Source organism: Telopea speciosissima, chromosome 7 (genome assembly GCF_018873765.1).
Source record: "Telopea speciosissima isolate NSW1024214 ecotype Mountain lineage chromosome 7, Tspe_v1, whole genome shotgun sequence".
Taxonomy (NCBI): domain Eukaryota; kingdom Viridiplantae; phylum Streptophyta; class Magnoliopsida; order Proteales; family Proteaceae; genus Telopea; species Telopea speciosissima.
Window position 1 is genome coordinate 122,937 of NC_057922.1, and position 25,021 is coordinate 147,957.

At 37.8% G+C, this 25,021-nt stretch overlaps 3 protein-coding genes across 3 annotated transcripts; 2 read left to right on the forward strand and 1 right to left on the reverse strand.

Annotated features, from left to right (window-relative positions):
* Window positions 1-4,401: 4,401 nt before the first annotated feature.
* LOC122668033 lies at window positions 4,402-6,003 on the reverse strand. The gene has a single exon (XM_043864564.1). The coding sequence runs from the start codon at window positions 5,840-5,842 to the stop codon at window positions 4,517-4,519; it is 1,326 nt and encodes a 441-aa protein (XP_043720499.1). The 5' UTR covers window positions 5,843-6,003; the 3' UTR covers window positions 4,402-4,516.
* A 5,304-nt stretch (window positions 6,004-11,307) lies between these two features.
* Window positions 11,308-18,570, forward strand: LOC122668034 (sm-like protein LSM3B). The gene is made up of 3 exons (XM_043864565.1): window positions 11,308-11,511; window positions 12,778-12,873; window positions 18,252-18,570. Exons 1-3 carry the CDS (start codon window positions 11,395-11,397, stop codon window positions 18,330-18,332), a joined length of 294 nt encoding a protein of 97 aa, XP_043720500.1. The 5' UTR covers window positions 11,308-11,394; the 3' UTR covers window positions 18,333-18,570.
* A 1,317-nt stretch (window positions 18,571-19,887) lies between these two features.
* LOC122666568 (protein BOLA2) lies at window positions 19,888-22,949 on the forward strand. The gene is made up of 3 exons (XM_043862581.1): window positions 19,888-20,046; window positions 22,410-22,432; window positions 22,541-22,949. Exons 1-3 carry the CDS (start codon window positions 19,984-19,986, stop codon window positions 22,731-22,733), a joined length of 279 nt encoding a protein of 92 aa, XP_043718516.1. The 5' UTR covers window positions 19,888-19,983; the 3' UTR covers window positions 22,734-22,949.
* Window positions 22,950-25,021: the final 2,072 nt, after the last annotated feature.

A 25,021-nucleotide genomic window follows, 5' to 3' on the forward strand; every position in this document is an offset into this window, starting at 1 on the left:
GGGATAAGGCTTTTGTTGTTGTTGTTGTTGTTGTTCTTTTCTTTTTACAATTATAATTAATATTCTGTCTTTGCAAAGATCCATGTAGCTGACCCTATTTAGTTGGGATAAGGATGAGTTGTTGTTGTTGGTGATGGTGGCATTAATACAGGCAGATTGGCTAAATACTCCTTCATTCGATCAAAGGTAGGCTGAACCTATAAGGTCAATTATCAAGCCAGCCAGGGCAAAGCTACAATTACCCACCCCTTTTGTCCATACCCATCCCTCACCCCCTATATATATAGCATGTTCAACAATTTCTCCCTATTAAATGTCAAAATTAAATCCAGTTACTTTATTTTTTTTTAAATGTAAGAATCATTGGAAGTATTAAACAAATTAGTTGAGACTCTTCAAACAAAGGGATTCGGACAAAGCATGAATTCACCAGTGTTTGAAGAGACCAAGGCAAGGGTCTGAGGTGACGCAAAGTGTTAGGGTTCCATAAGCATGAAGCAAATGCCTCGACAGGATACCTTCCCCCCATTTTTCTCAAAATAAAAAAATAATAATAATAATAAATAAAAGAGAAGAAAGTGTAGAATTTTATTTTAAATTAACAATGATATCTATCAAGGAAATAATGCTGAAATGATTAAAAATTCACAAAAAATGCAAACACCGGACTTCAGGCGAGTTTCTTCAAAAGCCTTCAGTGCCTATTAGACAAACTCCTTATGAAATAAATGAAATCTTTAAGCTAAAAGATAAGGAAAAAATATGTAAGAAATTCATTTACTACCCTTACTACAAAAACTGCATCTTATCAAACCTCAAAGAAGCTTGGCAGTGATATAAATTGTGTCAGATCCCTGCAAAAAAGACAAAATGGACAGTATGATGGACAGTTAGCCGTTCCAAAAATTCAGTTTAGAATATCAACTAGCATTGGTCACTCAGCAAACCCTATCATGCATTGTAGGTTTCATTCCAGAACTAATCATCAATTCTATTGAGCTTGAGAACGAAGCCAACAATTAACTCTCTTGAACTTCTCCTCAAAACTCAAAAGGACATCCAGTACCAGCCAACCTATAGAGAACAAGAGAATTCCAGAGTTCTGCGGATCTGTTGATGAATCTCCTCTGGATTTCAATATGCCAACAAGTATAATCAAGCATTGATTAACTAAGAGACAAGGAGATAGAAATTGCTCAAACTTTGTTCCTCTCAAGAAATCTACTTATGCTCACTTCTTAAGTGTCCTATTGCACCAAGTGTATGGTGTCATGCAGTTTGTCTTTTCATTGTTTTCATTGGGATTGGGTACATCCTGAAAATGTTGTAGGTCCAAAACACTTTTTATGCAGTTACATGGTCGGTGGAACAAACCCTTGAGGCTATTTTGGGGTCTGTCAGCTTGGCAGATCAGGTTATCTGTTATCAGAAGGATGTTCTTGAGGCTGGCTACTTGGACAATTGCTTCTGACCTCTTTAGGGGGACTATGAGTGACCTTATCTATAGGAATGGTTGAGGTTGGTTGATTCAAATGTTGTAAGACAGAAAGTTTTTTGTTTATATATGGCATCCTCCTCCACTGGGAACAATCAAGGTTAATTTTGATCGTTGCAGCCATGGCAACTGAGGTATGTCAGGAGTGGCAGCGGTATTACAAAGTCAATGGGTAATATTGTTGGGGTCTATCAAGATCCATGGAGGAACTCTCCCAGGGCCAAACTCACTTCCTTCTTGTATGGTCCTCCATTTTCCTATCGAGAAAAGGTTTCAATTGGATGATACATTCCTAGGGGCTGGGCTGAACTCATTTCTCTTGTTTATCGCCTTTCCTTTCCTATTGTAAGAGGGTTTTGGGATATTAAAGTGGTGGAGATTCAGCTTTGGAAATTGGTCTGTGAGAAGAAGCTATGATGGTCCATAGAGGCTTTCTTACCTTGCAACAAGAATTCACTCTATCTGAGACTCATTATCACAGGAATTTCAACAGGCTATTGAATCAGCAGATATGGAGGCCAACAAGTTTGCAAACAAGGAGTTGTTAAGCCTAGATGATGTTTTGGGAACTCCTATCCTTTGTATTGTTCTCTTTATTTTCTTTGTTTCTTTTTGTTGTGGGCAAGGAAACTGATTTCATCCAATTTGTATAATTTTGTATTTGTATTAATAACATTCTGTTGTTCATTAAAGAAGAAGAAAAGGTGCTACTACTGTCATCCTCAGAGAAATAAAAATTATCCTTGTTGATAGGGTCAATAAAGTGATCATATTTAACAACCAAACAGGTCTAGAACATCATTTGGTACCTTGTTCACCTAATATCTCCATAGTACTCATCATGGTAAGCCTCCTCGCTTAGAGAGTGAGACAATCATATTAAAAGTCTAAAAGTATAGTACATCTCTCTCCATTCACCCAAATTAGAACTCGGGCATTCGGAGGGAATCCTCTCTCTAAACCCTTTTATAACTTCAATTTTGTGCTATTCCTAGGAACAAGACCATTTTAGTTTGGATTTATATTCAGTGACAATTTTTGTTTGGATTTATATTCGCTGACATTTCTGTAACGGAACAACATTCTGCATCAGCAGCCAGATCGTTTCCTGCCACAAAGGCATTCCTGAAATTGACCGGTCATTATCATATAGAAATAACAGAGTGTGGTGCATATTGTAACTAGAGCAACAGACTAGATTATTTGCCTTTTCTCTCTTTAGGCACATGTTCATGTATGCATACATCACACACATGTTCATGTATGCATATTGCACACCATGATATGAACGATATAACAAATGTGACCAAATCTACCATTCTAAATCTACCGTTCTAAGGAGGTTAAGTAAAAGAAAATGCATGCACATGAGGAGGCCGGGGCTGCTTAATGGGACTTATGACTGGAAGAACGAACATGTCCAGAACACAGACCCAAGTTAGTGATTAGACATGCCAATTGAAAGGCAAGGCTTGCATGCACAAGAATCCATCGAGAAACATCTCAAATTCTACAACACCCAACACCCAGGAATACTACAAAGCAAACTCGAGGATATGTCTAAAGCAAAGGTTGCCCGCTAAGCCCAAAAAGGAGGCAAAAGTGAACATTTAGATCTTTGTACACACTTATGAAACCTGACAAGGAAACATATACTGAGGAAGAACAGTAACTATGACTTCCATGAAACATATTGGCAACAATAAAGTAACAAAATATATCCCTTTGAGACAGGAAAGAACAAAACCAACAAATATTGACAGTACGAATTACAATTCAAGCTTCTGACTCAGTATAAATAGTAAGAAAGAGTATATCAGCTACAGTTTAGTTGGTGAAAAGGGTAAATATAAAACGGAGTAGAACTTAAAACATACAGTTGCACAAGTTCAGAAGACTGACGCCGCCACTATGGGGGAAATCTCCCGCGGGACCCCAATCAGGGCATGGGAATCGGTTTTGTCAATAGGAGGCCCACATGGTCAGGGATATGAGAAGGCGTGGGGATCTCTTTTAAAAATTTTGAACTTTCTCATTTTTCCCTGACCAACCAATTTTGCATCTAAGCATATTTCATTATGTTTTCTTTTACTCCTATGCAACATTGATGCAACCAAACAGAGCTTCAGTGATCAGATGAAATTCAACAGACATACAATTTTTTCTTCATGTGGCAAGGAACAAGAAACCGTAATAGACTACTCCATAAACGCTGAACAGGAGCCCCCAGTCAGACCAGGTAATCCAGTATCATCCACCATGCTAGGTTAGATTAAGGACCAGATCTGCACAACTTCAGATTGAACATGAAAACTTACCGGTATTGAGTTAAAACAGCCCGAACCAAATGGATGAAACACCAACCCATGAAGATGCAAAGTGACTGATATTGAGTTAAAACAGACAGAACAAGTGGATAAAACACCAATCTATTTCTTGACGTTGTTGATGTCTCCTTTACAACATTTCTGTTCTCGAGGTTGACCCATCATCAACCCGGAAAACAGCCCCCTTTCCTGGTCAAGTCTGGACCAGTTTTTAAAAAGCAAGCAGCACCTATAGGTCAATAAAAGAAATCTCCTGCCATATCCAATTTCTTCTTCACATATGGTGTAGCTTACCAATCATCTTCCAAGAGAAAACTAGAAAGAAAAATGTAAAACTATGATATGTGGAGACTAATATGAAGTGATGGAACCTTTTTAAGCTCTATTGTATTAATTCATACATTAATAATTCGTTTAAAATTCATCAATTGACGAAGTAACCAAATAATGATATCTTAGCAGCACAATTAGAAACCAGCATGGTACTAGCTATAATCCAAAGTAACATCATGTTATCATGTGTATACTCCACAGAACCGAGAGTTGCTACACCAAAATTTATCAAATGCACATGGAAAGGGGAAAACAAAAAGGAAGAAGTACGCATTCATCAAATATATACTTCCAGTGAAAATCAACCACAGATTACTCACAATAAAGAACACTCATTGCAGCAAGTGTGAGCTCAAGCCATTCAGTTATAAACATTTTCTAACTCCTTACGTTTCAAATCCAATACCATACGCTCATTTTCAAGCTTCATTCTCTCGTTTTCCATTCGCAGCTTATCCAGCTCCCTATCTTTCTTTCTGCTAAATCTCTGCCACTTGAACCTCTGTTTCTCCAAATCCAACATTTGTACTTGAATTTGTAACTTCTGCTCTTCCAACTGAAGTAAGCGAGATTGCATCAACTGCTTCTGTAACCAAGCCTCTTTGGACCCTTCAGGGAACACTTGATTCATGTCAGGAGGTGTGATTTGTGCATGGGATTGGGATCTTTTGTTACGATCCTGACAACTTGAGGGGTTCCCAAAATTCACGTCTTCATGATCCTGTCCATGTTTCATCCTCTTTGCAAATGACCCAGGAACACCAAATGTTCCCCTATTATCCCCAAGTAAGGCATGATTCTCCTCAGATTCATCATCACAATCATCAGTTTCTACATCATGATCTTCTTCATCAACGTCGTCTTGTGGGTGCCTCTTAGTCTCATTATCATCCCTACTCCTTAGAGCCAATTGCAAGGATCGCTGCAGAGCTGGATCAGCTGGGAGGTGAAGTCGATTCCCATTGTGATAGGAGCACATCTCTTCATAGAACAGATGCTTCGAGCTCAATATCTTCCTAACATCCTCCTTTGCTTTTTCAGAGAGGTCCATCATGTCCAACAGGGCAGGGGTTGCAACAACCTTGCAAGAAGTTCCCCTCCCAAGGACATCCGTAAGCCTCTTGTATCTTTTGTTCAAGTCGTTGAACTTGTCCTCACATTGCTGGGGCGAGACAAAACATCCTCTCTCAGCCATGACCTTTGAGACTGATTTCCACTTCCCCTTCTTCTGTAGGATTGCAAATTTTCTTCTTCCCCCGCTGCCACAATCGGAGGCAGCATCCTCTCCTATGTAAGAAACAGCAGTAATCAGAAGCCTAACCATCGAATCAGTCCACTTCATGCGCTGCCATGGAGCACCCTTCTTCCCTTTGCCTGTGTCGTTATGGCCATCATTGCCATCTTCATTTAAGCTAGGCTCATCTTCATCACTTGAATTCCTGGCCTTCTCACCCTTGTTATAATCCACAAGGTTGATGTGCTGATCACATTCATGCATGTTCCCTACCGTGAGGGGGAAGACATCATGGATGGGTGGCTGGACCATAGAACCCTGGTGAGGATGGGAGTGTTGTTGGTGCAGGGTGTGCGGATGTTGTTGGTGATGAACATGCATCGATCCCTGCAAGTCCAGAACTCCATAAGGAGCACCTGGAATCATGTTTCCTGCTGATAAATTACCTTCCATCGATCCTTAATGAACACAACTTAGAACCAATACCATGAAAACAAATTCCCCTCCAGAGCTCAATCCAAAAGTTTTTCTTCCGTCAGAGAAATCTTTGACCACAAGGCATGAGCTCACCAGAAAAAGGAACCAAAAGTAAGATTCTTCCTCTTTAAAGCTTTTACTGTTCTTTAAAACATTATCAGAGTAACCCCGCTTCTGCATTTATACTTGAAAAAGGATCCTCCAAGATTTGAGGAAAGTTTCCATATATCGATGCAGAAAATCTAACCGAACCCTTCACCTTAAAAATCCCAGAATAAACAATCCCCACGTATATGCAGATTAAGACCAAGAACCCAACAAAATTCCTCCATTCCTCACTTGAATACAGAAAAGTACTATCCTTCCCCAATAAATATATATAACTTTAAATAAAAATCCAACGCAGAAATCACATAAAAAAAACTAACTTGAGAATAGGGAACTAGAACACAAAGATCAAGGAGAGCCACTAACTCAAATTACACGAACAAGCAAAGCAGAGCAACTTCTCTGTATCAAAATACCGAAAACAGAAACCAAATAGCTGCATTTGAGCTAAAACCCATTTCAGGAATTAAGAGATCCACCGCATTTACGCCGATAATTCAGGACAGGAGTTATGTAGAACATCTCTATATCGCAAGCATAACCGTAAAAACCTGGAGTACTGATGCTTAGAAGAAAGAAAAAGAAAAAAAAAAAAAAACACAAAGTTGGGGAGGCTTTACTTAGTTGCCAGATACAATGAATTCCCAAATCCCTGGGTCCCATCTTTACATATGTGATTTTTGGTGAAAATCTTTTCACATATGTTGACAAATTAAGGTCTGTAAATAAGAACAGAGTGAGCTTGTCGACCGGCCGTCTATGGCGTCACTTGACAGATCTCTCATTTTCATCTTTCAATGGCTTCTAGCCTTCTGCCACCGAGCTTCCAATTTACCGTAAAGGTCGTTTTATTCCACAGTTCTCAAAACCCTACCGGAGGCTGGACCGTTCAAGCAAAAAAAGTCACCGGTTTGAGTGGTCCGCCCGTCCTGTCTATTATCCAAAAGAAACCATACTGGAATACTCTAATTTATTTATTTTTTATTTTTTATAAGAATCCTCTAATTTATTAAGCAAAAGTATCTTTCCATGGATACATTTTTAGAGACGTTTCTGGACAAGTATGATTAACTATTATTGTATGGAATGATGATTTGATTCTTTAAAAATAAAATAATAAAAATTTAATAATTATTATGCATGGAAATATCAAAAACCAAACCTGGTTGGTTGGTGGAAAAAAAATACTTGAACCAAATCCAACTCATTCTCTTATTGATGGTATTCCATTTGGGATTTTTAGAAATCAAAACAAAAACAAAACCAATCGGACCAACTATGATAAACCGAAAAACCCCAAACTGAATCTCATCGAAATGATTTAACTTTAGTTTGGACTAATAAAAATGCATAAAATTGATTTGAACCAAGGCAAACAAGACTGAACCAATAGATTGACACTCCTATATATACAGGGGAATGGTCTGTATTGGCAAGTGTAACATTTCGATCCAAATTCAATTATTTATCCTCCATTATAATAGGATATCCTCCCAACCTCCTGTGTACGTCAATGCATCCACTTGTGATCTACAAATCATCTTGTGGTCCTTAATTTTTCATTACTTTATGATTTCATTTGGTAAACTCTATTTGGATTAAAACTTGGCATTTAAATAGAAGAGATATAGAAGTCTACATGTCCACAAAATTTGGGTTTTATCTATCTTTACCACGTAACAAAAAGAGATGCAAAACTGGAGTAGATGATTCATTTATGACCCATCATAATAAACTTTTATTAGTTACCTATTTTTTAACCACTATATTGACTTTAATTTGAATCATGGTTATTCAAATAACCTTAAACTTCTTTCTAACATGAAAGTTTAGGCGCATTCAATAGCCTTTTTGTTTCGCAAGTGCTTCTACACAAAAAACACTTATGCTCTTTGCGAGCATCTATACGAGATAATTGTGTATTTGATAACCAAAAATAATAAATATTAATATTTTTGGATCACAATTAAGGTTTTCGATTGATCACAAACTAAGGTCTCAAGAAATCTCTGGGGGAAAAAAAGAAGACATACCCAATGCACAAGTCTCCCGCCAATGCGAGGTCTAGGGATATTAGGGGTATAAACCCTTCCCACAAGTATCTTATATTTCTCCATCTTTGAGAGTGCGAGGGTTCCTAAAATGAAAAGGCATTATCAAAAAGTGCTTGCTCACTTTTAGCTTACTTGAATGACATACAAAAGAAAGGGGAATGTAGCAGAATATTCACCATTGTATGTTGTGAATCGATACCTAGACCCCCGTTGGCCATGATGGTGTCTCTGCAACAAACAACGGAATCTCTAAATTACTCCCCCTAGCATCTCATCAAAGCTTCTGAGCAATAGGTGCAACGGTGATAGTCAATTAGGGTAGGGAGATGACTTAGAGTCCTATATATATATAAACAATAATGCATACTCCCATTAAGAAATGCAATTAGGGTACGACTCTAATTCCCTTAGTTCGCTATGTAAGTTTTTATAATTAGAACCCAAATAAAGGAATAAACTCTAAATTCCAAATAATAAAATATATTGGGTTAAATTACTCCCCCCTCCCATCTATATGCCCAAATGACAAACCCCTCCCCTGGGTTTTAGGTAATAACTCTTCCCTCCCTTGAGCTCAAAAGATTCTATCAATCGTACCCATTCCGTAGAAAATGGTTGTTAAGTGATGACATCACCCAAAATATTTTCATCTAAACCCCAAAATGCCTTTTTTTCTAATATATCAATAATACCCCCCTAATAACAATGGACAAAATGACCTAAAATCTCTTCTTCTTCTTTTCGTAAATCCAATATAAACAAACAGGGACGATAAGAGTAAGCATCTCCTGCTTGCTTACTGAAACGAGAATTGTTAAGCTAAGCAACTTAATCTATTCACTTTATACACTTGCATGCATAGTTTTTGTATTTTTTTTTTAGTGAAATTTGTGCACTTAGTTGTGAGTATACATGTAAGAACAGTCTAAATGACACTTCTATGACTATAGATTTATATATAAATTGACACTTTTTTTTTATTACCTCTCCTTTTATTCTTAAAAGAGTAAAAGTTATTCATCAAAAGTTGTCTTTGTTTTGCAAATTTTTCGAGTATACATATGAAATGATAGTATTTATTTTCTTTAAAAAGTGCTATTAAAAAAATAAAATTAAGAATGCAAATTATTTAATATCTCAAGAGGCATTAATAAGAAAATGCTTATATGTAATTTGATTATATGATGTATTAATCCATAGGTTATTATCTAATCAACTCTATTATGCCGATAATGCCCCTGAGTATATCATCTTGGATAGCAAACAAAATACAAACGACAAACTCTACCTGAGTTTATATAGAGGACAAAAGTTCGTTGGTTTTCATGACCATGGTTAGCAGTTTGCTTTTGAAGGTATTTTGGATAGAAGGTCACAAGTTTGAGTTAAATATCTCAAGAATTTGACTTTTGAAGCCCTACAAAGGTTTGCTTCTTTTCTTTTTAAAAGTAAAAATATATTGAATAGGAAAAAGATTTTAGTTTATCATATGAGAGATGGCATAGGGACCACACCAATGAGGCAAAATGGAACAGTTTAGTGAGTAGGGGACTGAGAGGTAATTTTATGAGAGAGAGAGAGAGAGAGAGAGAGAGAGAGAGAGATAATGGTAGCATATACTTTGTAGCTTGCTGAGATAATCTTATTCATATAATGTAAACGAATATTCGTGAATCTGAATTCGGTTCACATCTGTATTTGTTTAGGGGCATTCGTATCCATTTAGAAATATTCAAATTTTTTTTTTTTGAATATTTCGGAAAAAATATTTGTCTGATCTGAATAGATATCCAACTAGAAAAAAAAAAAAAAAAAACTAATGATCTTGAGGTTTTTGAGGATTCAATAAGTTTTAAGGAATGATGAAATGAGAATCATGAGTCTATGACGACTAAGAGACGTTGGATTGAGAGTGAATCGTATTTGCCAGGGGAGGAAGGTCTAGGTTACTCAAGTAAGGGATGTAAACGGATAGTCTGAATTTGGTATCCGTGTAGGGATATCCGTATTTGGTCATGAAATACCTAGATCTGATCACATCCAATTCGTATCCAAACCATATTCGATCCGTTTACATCATATATTACCTTCCTCTATCTATTTATCCACCCACAACACCTTTGCATCGCATGGGTGCAATGTTAATTCAAAAAATATAACTTTTAGGGAAATGAAATACCCGAATCTAATCACATTCGATTCGTATCCGAACCATATTCGATTCGTTTACATCATATGCTATCTTTCTTTATCTATTTATCCATCCACAACACCTTTGCATATCATGGATGCAATATTAATTCAAAAAATATAAACTTTTGGGGAAATGAAATACCCGAATTTGATCACATTCGATTCATATCCGAACCGTATTCAATCCATTTACATCATATGTTACCTTTCTCTATCTATTTATCCACACACCTTTGCATCGCATGGGTGCAATGTTAATTCAAACAATATAACTTTTGGGGAAATGAATGAAGACGCAGAATGAAGACGCAATCATGAATTTGAGGGTATTTGAGACTAGGTATGTCAAATGGTCCCTGCATCAATAGGACTTTGTCGGTTAAAGTTTGAAATCAAACCAAGTGGTTAGTAGGCGGTCTAGTGCTGGGCCTAGCTCATTATGGATCGGTCGATTGTAATGGTATTTGGTTGTAGCTTGATGACCGTCGATCGAGATTGTCCAATATCATTACTTGACTGTTTATAGCTAGATTAGCACGTTTATAGCACATTTAGACTGGGTCGCCCGATAAGGCAATCAATTTCTTTATATCCCAATTAACTTGATTAACATGGCCTTAATTATGGATGGGTAAAGGCTTCAATCGATTAGAAACATGTCCATGTCATGGCCTACGAGGCCTAATTAACTAAACGGTATTGGACCTTAAATTAGTGAGGATCAATTAAGCTTGACCAAAACCGACCAGGTCTAACCAATTTGATTGTAATTATTCGACTGCCCTTCATCTTTAAGAGGGCAAAAGGGCATGGCCATTGGCTGACGCTATCTTATCCGTTGCCACCAGGGTTTAAAAGTCAGGGAATCGGCGTCAGGATGGATGAAAATCGGTAACAAACCCCCTAACCCTAGTTTTTTTTGCTACAGGTTTGATCTGATCCGATCCGAGTTTTCAAATCCTTGATTGCCACAAACTTATTTTAAATCCTGAATTGGCCGATCCGATTTTTCAAATCTTGATTGCCACAAACTTATTTAAAACCTAGTTCTCCCCTGTTCAGCTCACAGAGTAACTAAAACCCCGAGTGCTCAACTCCATTCTGGTTTTATCACTCAATTTTGGAATAAGAACGAGCAGAGCGAGCAAACCAGAAGGTTTTTGTGGGAAAGGTATGGCGAGCGAAGAAGAAAGCACAGTGAAGGAGCCCCTCGATCTCATCAGACTCAGCCTTGACGAGCGAATCTATGTCAAGCTTCGCTCTGATAGAGAACTCAGAGGAAAACTACACGTAAGATTCAAACCCTTCCTCTTACTTCCCATACTCTTTATTTGACGGAGAATTCAGAGGAAAAATACGCGAAAAATTCTAACACTTCCTATTACTTCCAACTTCTCATATAACTATTGTTTCTTCTTTTTTAGATTTGTTGCAAGCGGTTTAATGTTTAGCACTAACTAAGTTAACTGAAATTTTATTTATTTTTTGGATAGATAAATGTAGGTTAACTGACCATCATTCTTGTTTTTTTTTTTTTTTTTTTTTGAGGGGGGGGGTTCTATCAGTCTTATTATTATTACTATTTGTTTCCTGATTGAAGAATTTTTGAGTCCCCCGTATCTATCGAGTTATTCCGCATAGGTTTTCCTTCTTATCGGATTCTACGTTTTCTTTCTTGTACAACTTTTGTTTTAGCCTTTTTAGAGCGGGGGAGGGGGTTGTTGTTGGACGCCGGCCGTAAAGGTGGGTCCTTGTGGATATTTTTGAAGTTTTGTTCTTCTTCTCTCATAGGGTTTGTTTTCGTAAGTCTGGTTTAGCTTTCATTCTCAGCACCCATTTATGTTCTGCTAATTTTCAATTGCGTATACTAATATTTTCTGCTACATTGTTGCTCTAGTTTGTTTTTTTTTTTTTTAATCTTATTGCTGCTTTTGCTTTTCTGTGTTTTCTTAAGAAAACCACTTGGATGCGCTCCTCATCATTCTTCATGTAATTGTATTTTCTTTTGAACAATCTCCCCCCACCCTCGCCCAAAAAAATCCTTATTTATTGTTTCTAGGGCATAAGGTAGAACGTCCATGTAATTTCATCGATATACCACTTCATTTCGAAGAGAATTTAAGTTATAGTTAGAGCATTTCATCATTTGAAAATCTGATGCCTTTTGCAATACTGTGTCCTTTAATAGAAAGAAGACGCACATGAGAAGTTGAAGAAAGGCAGGTGGATGTTTGTGGTGGAGAGTGGTCCATCTACTTTGGATTATATAGATTTTTGAATTTTCCACTGCAGACAGAACATAAATGGGTGGTGGGTTACGACCGGAGCCAGGGGATGATGTTCCATGGATACAATTTTCACTTAAACATCTCCACCTTTATAGAATATAATTTGTCCAATGATTTACTGTATAAGTTATTAAAGTAATATAATGCATTTGAATGTGCAACATAAAAAGCATGTACCTTGTAATTAGCAGATCACGTGATAGGCAAATTCTGTCTAAACATTTCCAGCATGTGTTGAATGGATTGTTTCTTTTTGATATTTTTGCAGGCCTATGATCAGCATTTAAATATGATACTAGGTGATGTTGAAGAAATCATTACTACGGTAGAAATTGATGATGAAACTTATGAAGAGATTGTTCGGGTATGCCATATTCTCTCTCTCTCCCATTTGCATCAATTTATTTTCTGCGTTGGAAACCAATACATAGTTAAAACCAGTAATCAGTGTAATAGGAATATTGGAACAAATAGCGTGATATTGAATTATCAGGGGAAGTGGGAGTTGGGATGGTAATAGACACGATATTGATGATTATAACCATAGTTCAAGGTTTCGCTGAAATTTCTTGAAATATTTCGGTTTTGACGGATGTTGAAACAAAACCTTGAATTGTTAAGTTTTGCAGTTTTTTTGGTCAAAATTTTGCTGTTTCGGCCAAATTTCGACAAAATGTATCGTTTCAACATTTCAGTAATATAAAATGAAATGTTTCGAACAAAATGGGTTGAAATATTGACTCACTTTGTGAACTTCGCTGGTTTTGACAGAAAGGGTTGGGAATACTTTGGTTTTTGTGATTATTGGCCAAGTCTCTCTCATACAAGCATGAAACAAGTTGTTGGGAAGTATTGAAATGCATCGGAAGTGACAATTTGATACATTGTTAGAAGATTTGTGCAAAATTTGAAGTTGAAGGTATATCACTTTTCCAAAAATTAAGTTTTGTAAAAAATAGGGTAAATACTTAGTGTTTGACCTTCAATTTTTTATATGTTACACACCATAGCCCAATCTATAACTTTATAGAGCCAAATTAATTTTGTGTGTAGAACAGGCCATATTAGAGAATGTATACAGACTTAGATTTCAATTTTTTTGCCATGTAATGGCTTAGATCTATTTAGATTCTTTGCAGTCTTTAGACTTTAGAGTCTAAGTAGATTGAAAAGAAATGAATGTCTGTATATTTAGGAAAATTCACCAATAATTTTGATTGAAAAAAAAAAAAACTAGGATGGGTGTTCGTGATCAATGTGAGATGGTGAAAGTGTTTGGATTACCTTTGAATTCTTTATTTTCTGCTCATGGCATACTTTTACTTGTACTACAACAAATATTTTTTTTTACTCTCTCTGATTAAGTAATTGCAAGGAGGTGTGGTAAAGGCCCTTTTAAATGTGAATTTTTGTTGCAAACCAACTCAACTAAATGAGGTCTAAACTCTAAGATCCATGCTAAAAGGTTTGGCTAAGGTTTTTACAGTACTGTCTGCCAACCTGATGCTCCAACACTGGTGTAGTTAAAGGACTTGGAAATTGGGAAGCTGCAGGGACTGATACTTCACATGTTTTCTTTTTCATTGTTTCCAAATAAGAGAAGCTAAAAGTGTGTTCGGTTTTGGGGGGGGGGGGGGGTATGAATTCATTGTATCACAAACCATATAGTCAGGATTAGGGTTAGTTGAGTTTAAGTTTTATTGTATGGACTCTTCCTTGAAGAAGCTGAATTGAATGGTCATAGACAACATGGGCCTAGATAACAGTATGTTGAATAAACAAAGGATGGAGCTTTTCCATCCCGGCCTCTGAGTTTGTCTGCCACAGAACTTGTAGAAGGGGGGCATTCATCAAGTATTCTATGCCTTCATGTTATCCATTTTGTATTTTCATATCTTGGACTATGGCAAGTATTCTATTCCTTCATTTATCTATTTTGCACTTTCATATCTTGGAATGATCTCAGACATCCTATAAGCCTTGACAAAAAAAAATTTAATAAAAGAACTGCAGAGCCTGATGTGGACTTGTGGAGTAATAATGAAGTTACTAAGGTTCTAAAATGGTGAAAACCAGATATATTAGAGGTAATAGTAGAGGGGGAGGGAAATTGCCCCGTGAAGATAGTGAGGTGGAATATAGGAGGACGATGCAGCTGGTTGATCAAGGAATCTGTAGGAAAATAGAAGTTAGGTGTTGTTTTAATCCCAAGGATCCGGGGTAGCTGTAAAGTGATCTTAGATGGGCTACCAGTCTGGTCAGCTAGGAACAAAAATTGGCTGTTTTGCTGCCAGGAGAGCGAGGTGGGCTGGAAAGTAAGAGAAAAAGGAAGCCCTGGGGAAAGAGATTCTAGTCATAGTTTTAGTCCAACAACTGGTGATCACTGAGGTGGATTGTTAGATTGGTTAGGAATCTATGGGGCTGTGTTACCATCTTTAGGAGTGTCAGGGGGCCAGGTGTTGATGTGAATGTTGAGTAAATCATTGGAGATTATTACCACATCCTTTAAATTGAGGAACATGGTTGATTATTTCTGTGGTTCCTTACATTGGTTTATGGCTTAACAGATCTTCTGTGAGGAGCATCTATTCATATTGGGATTTTGTTTTGGTGATGGAGTCCAACTAAAAGATGTATTGAGTAGCTTTCCTAAATTTATAAGTGTAGCTTGAGGGATCCACGGTTGGTGATACGGAAACCACTGGGTCTATCGGTTGCCATTCCAATCGATTTTTATTATCCACTGATTGGGGAGACCATTCTAGAGATATTACAAGCCTTACCCTGTCAAGGATGGCCTGTGATAACTTCCTTGTCTTCCTTTACCTCCTTAGTATATTTTGCAGCTTACCTCTTTCTGGTTTTGAGAAAATTGGGATTACAGATCCTGCCATAGCAACGAAATGGAAGATGGTAGCATGAGATTCAAAAAAGGGATCTTAAGATTCACAGTGATGAGGAAATTCCAAGTGATCAGGAGCAAATTAAAATCCTTGAATAAGAAGATCAATACTGCATTTAGAGCATTGGATAAAATTGATGAAACTAGGAATGTAGTGGAATCTGAGCTAGAGGAGAGGTCAAATAGAACAATTTATGTGTACTGATCTTTATGAGTAGTGGTTTGAAAAACAGACAAGGCCTCAAACTATTCTGGCTTTGCAGAATTGCAGTCAGCAGACTGACCACCTGGTCAATAATATGAGTTATCAAAATATATGACCTTATGACCTTATGACCTACATAATATAAATGTATATTACACTGGGTTTCTGTTTTGGCACATAGTTTAAGTGCTTGTGTCATGAGGTAGAGGGTTTGATCTCCTTAAGCGCATTTGCCTAAAATGTTTGAAGTATGTATTGTTTATCACCTAAAAAGAGTGACAAATCTGTCTAATAGTTTAATACTCTGGTTGGTGTGTTATGAACAATTCTGACAGTTAGAAATGATGGTGTGCTGATCATCAGTCAATAAATTTTAACCAAAACCAGGGTAAGGAAAGTGATGCAGATCACATCCGTGAAAGAATTTTCGGATTTGGGTTTGGTTCCTTTTTTTTTGGGTCAATTTGAAACCCTGGTTTAATAAGTTAGGCCTAAATTTAACTCCCTGATGGGTTATGTGGGTCATGGGCTAATTAATTTTGACTTCTCTATTGCAACGGGCCCATTCTATAAGCCAAAATAGTATTGATTTAAGGTCTATATGAGATTAAGTAGTTTCTGTTTTCTTAGTTTCGAATTCCTTGTAATGAGTGATGTAGTGGAATATAGATATTACGTGGAAGTTTCCAATTTTGTTACTTTCTATTTTGCATGTAATAGCAGTGGATCCTCTAGAAGGATTCCTTTTTAATGTTTGCTTGGCAGCCAAGTAGCAAGGAGAGTTTCTATTCTTGTAATCAGTTCATTGGCAATAATAAATAAAGAACAAAGGGCACAGTAGCGCACAGATTGGATGTTTTGATTAAAAAAAAGTTCCATGTGAGTGTGTTTACTTTGGTGAATCTTCCACAACCCTAGTGGTGAAGCAAGTGGCAACCCAAGGTGGTGAATCCTTGGTTTGGGACTGGCCGTGAAGCCTTTCCCGCAGGCCATAGGTGGTGAAGCCTTTGCTCATTTCCCCCTTCTATCTTCTCATCTTTCCTTCTTTCTATTTCTTCTTCTTCAATAGTGTTCTGTCAAATTCCAGCAAACATCTTTGCTTCTATCATGGTCATCAGTAGGTAATCTCTATCCCTCTTTGTGTCTTCTGATTATTTCTTTCATATAGCTATTTGGTAGTCACTTTTGTGCAGAATTCTATTCTGTTTCCCCCCTTGTGGTTTCTGTTTTTTACACTATTCTAACTGTGGTTTTGTCAAATTGTTTCCCTCAATCCAGCCATTGGATAGGGCTCAAACTTTAACCAAATAATCCCCTATGGATTATCCCTCGACCAGAACTGGAGATCCATCTGACTCCTGGTTTGTGAATTATTATTGTTTCTTTTATGTTTCTAACTTCTGTCTTCATAAGTTTCTAGTTGCTATTACCTACTGTTCCAGCAGATCTGACTAGTGGATCAGTCTGAAATTTGGTGGGTTTAAACAACCTGTTTAGAGGACTCTTTGATTCTAATTTCACCTTCATCCGACCATTAAATTCCGACAGATCTTTGTTTTAATAGTCTGTTTCACTGTGATTTTGCTCTGTGTGGTTTGTTGCCTAGGTCTTCATCAGAAAGTGATGGCAACACCAGATTTTCTTGAAGACTGCAAACTCTAGGAAAAACAAAAGCATCGTTTCACATATGTTGGTGAAAGAGGGAAATAGTTGAGGATTGAATGGACACTTTGAATACTGTATGAATTGTTGCAAGCCTTTGAACTCTAGGGATGGCCTTATTTCAATGGCAGAGAGCTATATCCATGGGCCAAGGGCTTATCATTTTCGTCCTGGGGGTGCAGTAGATTAAATCGAATTAGAACCAACAATGATCACACAAATGACTCTCTGTCTCAAACTATTTACCCAAATAGCAATGACTTTGATTATGGTTAAGACTTGCATGAGGACAGCTATTTACTTTTGGTTATTCACCACAATCATAGTTGTCGAGGTATCGCCTAGGCGGGTGCCTTGACAACTAGGGTCGACTTGGTCACCTAGGCAGGCACCTTGGTTGCCTTGGGTCGCCTTGTGGCCAGACCCCCTCCAACATCTTGGGTCACCTAGACGCTGTGACTACTATGACCACAATAATGAATTTTTCGTTTCAGATGATCCCATTTTCTGTGTTTTTGTGAATCACTACTTTTGTCTCCTTGTGACCTTCTACATGTTAAGTACCACCTGAGCTTATGTAGGGATATTGATACTTTTACTGGGACCCACCTACTCCATTGAGATTATGTTTTTCTTTGGAAAATCCACTTAAGAAGAATTGATTGTAAAGTTTCTGGGGTGAAGACGGACATCAAAATAACCCCATATTTGTTGCTAATTGTCACAAAATTTCATGGAATTGAAGGACGTGTGATTATGCTGCTAAAGACTGAACCTTTTGTGGAATTTTACTTTGCTAGAGGTTGTTCTAGAGCTGGCTTCCCATACACAAATAAAGGAATGATATCTACAAGTCATGGTGATCTATTATGCAAGCACAGAATCAACTTGATTCAATTTAAAGATTGTATCTAATAATTTTATTGTCGAAGTATTTGTGTTATAACAACGTTTGAACTTGTTTTTGTTTCAGACAACAAGACGCACTGTTCCATTTCTTTTTGTCAGGGGAGATGGTGTGATATTGGTTTCTCCACCATTGAGGACTGCTTGATTAGAAATACGAGGACAAGGTTGCACTTGGAGGGAGGAGTTATCTTGAGTTGGAAACCGCCTTACAGAAACAATGTTTAATATTTACTTTTGAGGAAATTATAATTGAACTAGTTTGCCTTCAAAGATTGATGTTGTAATTGTGTCAGTATGTTCTGAAGCCTTTCTAAAAAATATCAGTAAGGGATTGATTATCTGTATCTCATGTTTAACCAATATGCTAGTAGTCTTTATGGGTTGAAACTTGTTTTTACCCATTGTTTGTTGTCTTGAGGATTTAACTGATGGACTTGGCTCATTCTTGTCTGCTTGGGAACTGGTATTGGATGGTTGACACTGGCTAGGGATGGCAATGGGGGGCTGCCACTGTTTAAAAAATCGGAGTCGTTAATCAAATCAGCTGGTTTGTATCGGAATAAGGCATGACCGATCCTGATTCTGGGCATTCTGGAGCAGTCAATTTTAGGGTTTTTGGAACCAGATCACTGGTTTTCAGATCTTGGGGGGCTAATGCTAGGGTTTTGGGGTTGATTCTGATTTGATCCGATCTAGATCAGAATCAGTAGGGATTGATTCGACCCCCAATTCTGGGTTTAAATCCTTGCTCCGCCCAAATTTGCTCCAATCTTTAACTGTCAAAAGAAGAGTTTAGATTAGCCAAAACTTAATTGTTGCGGATATGTTAGTCTGGTTTACTTTGGTAACCAGGCTAAGGCCACCTACCTTGTCCGGTAAGGAGGTACATCCATGGGTATGGTTGTGGTTTGATGCAGCTTAACCCAACATCCCCTTATAAGTGCAGTAGTCAGCATGAACCGAACAACTCCGGCATTAACATATGTAAGCAGATTGGATCAGCGGATCCGGTTCAGAATCGGTCGAGGCCAATCTGGCTTGTCCGATCCTTGTACAATAAACTCTAAAAGGCTGGAGAAGACTGCCTCCATGATGGATCCAAACTAAGGGGTGTCAAAACCTATACCAAATTGAAGAAACCGAGCCAAACCAATTGAAACTGATAAGAATTTATTGGATCATGTTTCGGATTGGGGTTTTGTCATACCAAAACCAAACTGGATCGCATTGAAACTGATAAGACATTGAACCGGGCTTTTAAAACCAGTCCAAAACTGATATAAACCCAAAATTCATTAAAAAACACTTTTTTCACACTTTTGAATATATTTACAGGGCAAACCGAAACAAACCGATAGTAAATCAATATGAGAAATTGATACGAAATCTAAACCAAGCCGAAGCAAAAATGATGCACTCTTATTGAATCATGTTTTAGATTCACCCATTCTCACACCAAAACCGGTCCAACCAACCAATTGACACCTCTAATCCAGATTGATCCAAGCCAGTTCTGATCTGATCAGATCAAATTCGGATCCTGATTTTATGTTTTTAAACTCTGTATGTGACCAAACCAGATTAGTCATGGGCTTGGTTTATATTGGTACAAATGGCTTCATTGGTTGGCTCAGTCAAGCCTGGCCCGGGATTGACTGAGCAGCTCAGAACCAAGAGGTTCTCAGGATCTCAGTATGAGTGGTTTATAATATAGCTCGACGATCAAAGTGAGTAGTTGATATTCGATACCGCATCGTTGAGCAGAGAGCGTTGGGGAGTGGAACTTGGAAGGAAAGATGGGAGTAACGAAGGAGGAGGTTGAAGCTACCTTGACTTCAAAATTGAACCCTTCTCGCATCGTAAGCTCCCGCGAAACCCTTCTTTCTTCGTTTTTCTTATCATCTTTGTCTGAGTAAAAGCGTAGCCGCTTTAGTTCTGAACCAACGACAAGCATCACCATGAGAAGGAGGGGAAATATTAGATAAATAAACCGATGCCATATATATATTTAGGTTCCGTACTTAGTTCTCTTAACCGTATTATGTATTATATTGATCAAATTTCAGAAGTTGGGTTTCGATTTTGATTTAAGCCCAATCGTTAGAATTTCTGGTAGGTTCTTCCGTCAAATCTCAATTATCCACCCTAAGGAGAATATGCCTGAAAACTGTGAAAAGGATTCATGCAAAACTGGATATAAATGTTGTTAACCTTTTGAATTATATGTAGTACGAAACTTATTGAATAGCAGATAAATCTCTCTTTTTCTTCTTCTTTTCTTGCCTAAATTTTTCGGGAGGGGATTTGAGTGTGAAGAACTAATAATGGTGTTGGAGACTTGGAGGTTCTGGACTTCTGTTTAACTAGGGCTCTGTGTCTCTGAGATGAACTTGGCACTGTATTTATCGTTTTCTCCTCAATTTAGTTCTACTTGTTCCTTATTATTTTTTTTCCTCGGGGGGGGGGGGGGGTGGGGGTGGAGAGTTACAAGACTTTATGTGATGAAAATCGCTCAAACATAAGGACAGTATCCCCCCCTCGCCCCATTTGGCTTAACACACAGACAGAATTGGTAACCCAAAAAAACCTCAATCACAAGTTAATGATGATATAGCAAAGTTCTAATGTGTTTTTGATCTGCATATGTAATTTTGCAAGTAGGGGATTAGATAATTTTTGAGGGAAAATTATGTGAGACGGGTACAAAAGCATCCATGGAGAATGAAGAAACATGAACAATAGATATTAAGGGCTAGCAGTGCATGTGTGGGAACTTTCTGCAGAGAGAGAGAGAGAGAGTGATTTCTGTGATGTGCAAGTGTTAGAAAGACCAATAAGTGTTGAGGGCTAGCAAGGAGTGATTTCAAGTTGAAGTGGGTTGAGGTAGTGATTGATGGAACAGATATTCACTATTCACAAATCCGATTTTTCGATGTCATTTGTCTCTAGAATCAACTATATGTTGTTAATAGGAAAATAGTTTTTCTTTAGGGAGGGATCTAATGTCAAATATTATAGTAAGTTCTAAAGGAAAAATTTTCAATTGTTTCTGTATTGATATTGATTCCAATGCACATCAACCTTCTTCTTTCTTTGAGTAGCTCATGGTTTGTCTTAATATGTGGAGAATGCTTTCATACTTAATTTTGTCTTTTAATAAGTTTGGAATATGTTTTTCTTCTTTTTCAGAGAAAATGTTGAAAGTTATATTAGAAATATGGGAGAGGGTTCCCTACACTGCCAGAGTGCAGTTTCTGGCGAATGAGGGAACCCCCTTTGGAATCTCACAGGAGTTGGCGTTTTACATGTCTTTTTCCCTAGAAATATTTAAGGATCAGTAAGGTTCCCATCAAAATATAAAGAGAGCTATACACCCCATGGATTCACATAAGAATAATACAGATGCTCCCATTCAGTAAAAAATCAGGGGCAAGTGATTAGCATTACTCGGCCAATGTGAACAAATTTTATGCTCTTCACTGTTCAAAGCCTAAAACAATATAAGTCTAAAGATCTTCATAATTAGTTGGCCAGTAGACTTTTTTCTCAGAGATATGGAGTTGTACTGCTTGACATATGCTCCATACTGGTTTCCTTTTCCTCTTCATTCCAAGGTATTCCAAGACATGATCAGGTTGGAATTCCTTTTTCGCCCAAAATTGCTTGAACTTGCAGAAGGCTATTCTTCATTCAACCCTATTAAAAGGAATTCCTTTGTTTAGATCTGTCTTCTTTTTTAATTCTTTAATAGGTAAAAGCGAAGGTTGTTTAAAATGCTGTTCCTTTTCTTTTAGTGAAAATAAAATCTCATTATTTTTTGGGAGCACATATTCTTTAATATGCTACATTGCTGCTCATCCGTCTCTGTCCTGTGCTTGTTTTCATGGCTTTCTTTATCTTGTTTGCTTAATCTTCAATTATTTATTGACATTACCTAGTGGTTATCATTTCACCTAATTCAAATGACTACGATACAATTTTTTATTTGTAGAAGTGGACTTTGTTTGCAAGTGCTTCCTATTTACATTCCTACTACTGTGCATCGGCTGGGCTTCCAGTTTTTTGCATGTGCTTCTATCCAATGCCTTTTTGTAGCAGGGTCCCTCTAGGGTTACTCTTCTTTGACTTTTTTATTTCCAAGTTTTTATTCAACATGTTTGACATTACTAGGTATGTTTGAACACCATTTTCATAAACTAATTTATCTTGTTTCTTGGTTCAGGAAGTAACTGATACATCTGGAGGGTAAGATTCTTCTTAGGAATAGATTTATTCTCTACTTTGAGGCACTTTTATGCTAGTTTCCGTTTTTCATCGGTGCTTTTACTAAAGTAAAAATTATGTTGCTTTCAGTTGTGGTGCAAGCTTTGAGATTGAGATTGTATCAGAACAGTTTGAAGGGAAGAGATTGCTGGAAAGGCATCGGATGGTGAACACTGCATTGGCAGAGGAGATGAAACAAATCCATGCACTCTCAATAAAGAAAGCTCTTACTCCTGCACAGTGGAAACAGCAACAAGAGTCGAACAGTACTCAATCTGCATAGTGGCCTTTTAAAATATTTCAGATGTTGAGAGGAAGACATCTAAGTGCATATTGTTCTACAGCTAATTACAACTTGTATAAGAAGTTTTAACATTTATGCATCACTTTTGTATTAAATCATTTATCTTACCTAATTACTGCTCAAAACTTTTTGTTTTAGTTCTACTGGTGGATTGTTGTTGATCTTAAATTACTTTTGCATGTGGGTGAGCATTTTCTCCCTCTTGGATATTCATGTCTTATGATCCATGGTTATCATGTCCCCCATAAACCAGTTTTGCTAATGCTATTGCTATTCATATTCTGATATTAGATAGTAGAGCTGAGGGTATTTTGTTGGTGTAACATGACCATGGTCAGGATTTGGATCTCAGTAGGTTTGGTGCATATGTTGGGTTGTACTGTACCTTATTTCAGTAGATGCGTGCAACTTGGTTGAGTGATGCAGGCTTGCAGCCGAGTTTATGCGCCCCATGTCTATCAATATGCTATCGGTTCAATTCTTATAGTGTGCTGTGAGATTTTGTGGTTTTTTCGGTCATTGCAATCATTGAATTTGATCTAAAGATGGATGTTAAGACCCCTATGATGCTCAATTAAAGGGTTGCTTGTGCAAACAGCTCTTTTGAGGTCTACTTGTTTATGAACATCAGACATTTGAGGGCCTACTAACCCTGATCTCAACCTCTGTCATAGCTAATGCTATACCTCAAAGACTAGAGGATGCTCCCTGGGGGGGGGGGGGGGGGGGGGCGTTGCAATTAATTCAAAAATCTTCTGGGTTGGCCAATGCACAGACCTGATTAAATTGGGATCGAGTGGGAAATGACTGATGGCTAATGAAAAATCGTCAATTAGCGAGCCACCATATTTATTATTAAGGGTTTGGTTCCAGCCAGCCTGCTTTTTGAATGTGGTTCCTTAACTTTTCGTCGGCACTCACCGTCGCCAAGAATGGCACAGTCACAAAGCTTTGTTGTGCCAAATGCACCTTGACTTGGCGGGCAAATGTGAGTATTGAACCTATTGGCCATAGTCCAAGTTAGGATTAAAGGTATGGTATTGGAGCTCACATCAGTCACTGCCGCGGTTTGGGCCATATCAACCTGTATCGGGCATAGATTCAAAAACAAACTACTTTTTGGTCAATACTCGGTATCGAGTACCGGCAATACCGATGTGATACCAATACCATGATCCATGAGCCCAAGTGCTCAACCACCAGTCATTCCGAAATCTAAACCTTTCTAGTCTTAAAATGTCACCATAGAAGGGAGGTAAAGGCATATATTCCCAGAGTTTTTAAATTGCAGAATGCAGGTGCAAAGAAACGGTTCCTCAACTGCCCATGTGTCCAAGACTCGAAGTCAAAGCTGCCGCTTCATGATCACCAGCCTTACCATGTCTGTTACTGAATTCATGGCTGCTAAGATGGTTCAACCACCAGTACCTGCTTGGCACATGGTTGCCTGCAGCACCAATTAACACTAGGGTGATCCAAACTAACAGAGCAGTGGCAGCCAGTCATTTAAAGACCAGGTGCTCTAGATATGAGAGCTTCACTCCGGATTCAGAACCATCCACAACATTAAAGCTTCAGAACAGAGTTCTAATGTAGTTAGTGAAACCAGGAAACACGAGAAACACCAGGAGCTCACAAGACGGTTTCTCAGATCAAAGAAGATCTGATGCACGCATTACAGGGTATGTACCACACTTTTCCAATCTAAGATTTTCTGCCTTCTTGCCAAATCTCAACTCAGACAGTTCTAAACTTTTGTGAACAAATGCGATTGAAGCTTGAGTTGGAATGGATTGAATAAACATGACTGTAGGCATCAACAATGGCATCTTTGGAGTCACATCTGCGCACAAATCTCAGCTTTCTGGTCTGGTGGAGCTGCTTGAGTTTCAAAATTCAACTCCTTATTCTACGCAAGATCTTTTAGAATCACAATAGGTTTAGGAAGTTATCCCATGCCTTCAGATCGATTGCTATCGGAAGTTGTTCTGTGGAGGCCCTACCCAAAACAGCTGATGAACGTTTTTTGCAAGAACTATGACCTTCTGCTCAGTATCTTCAATCCGGGTTGGCCGGAGTTCCCGTATCCTTATTCTGGTTTCAGTTTGTTCATTTGGTACTTTAGAATTGTTTGATATTCTTTGACTCAAGATTCTTAGATACGTGGACAAATCCATGAGGATTGGGAGGGATGATAAACTGATGAAGGCAATATATTCATATTGAAAAGACCAGAGCATCATCCTTCACAACTCTCAAGAATTCAA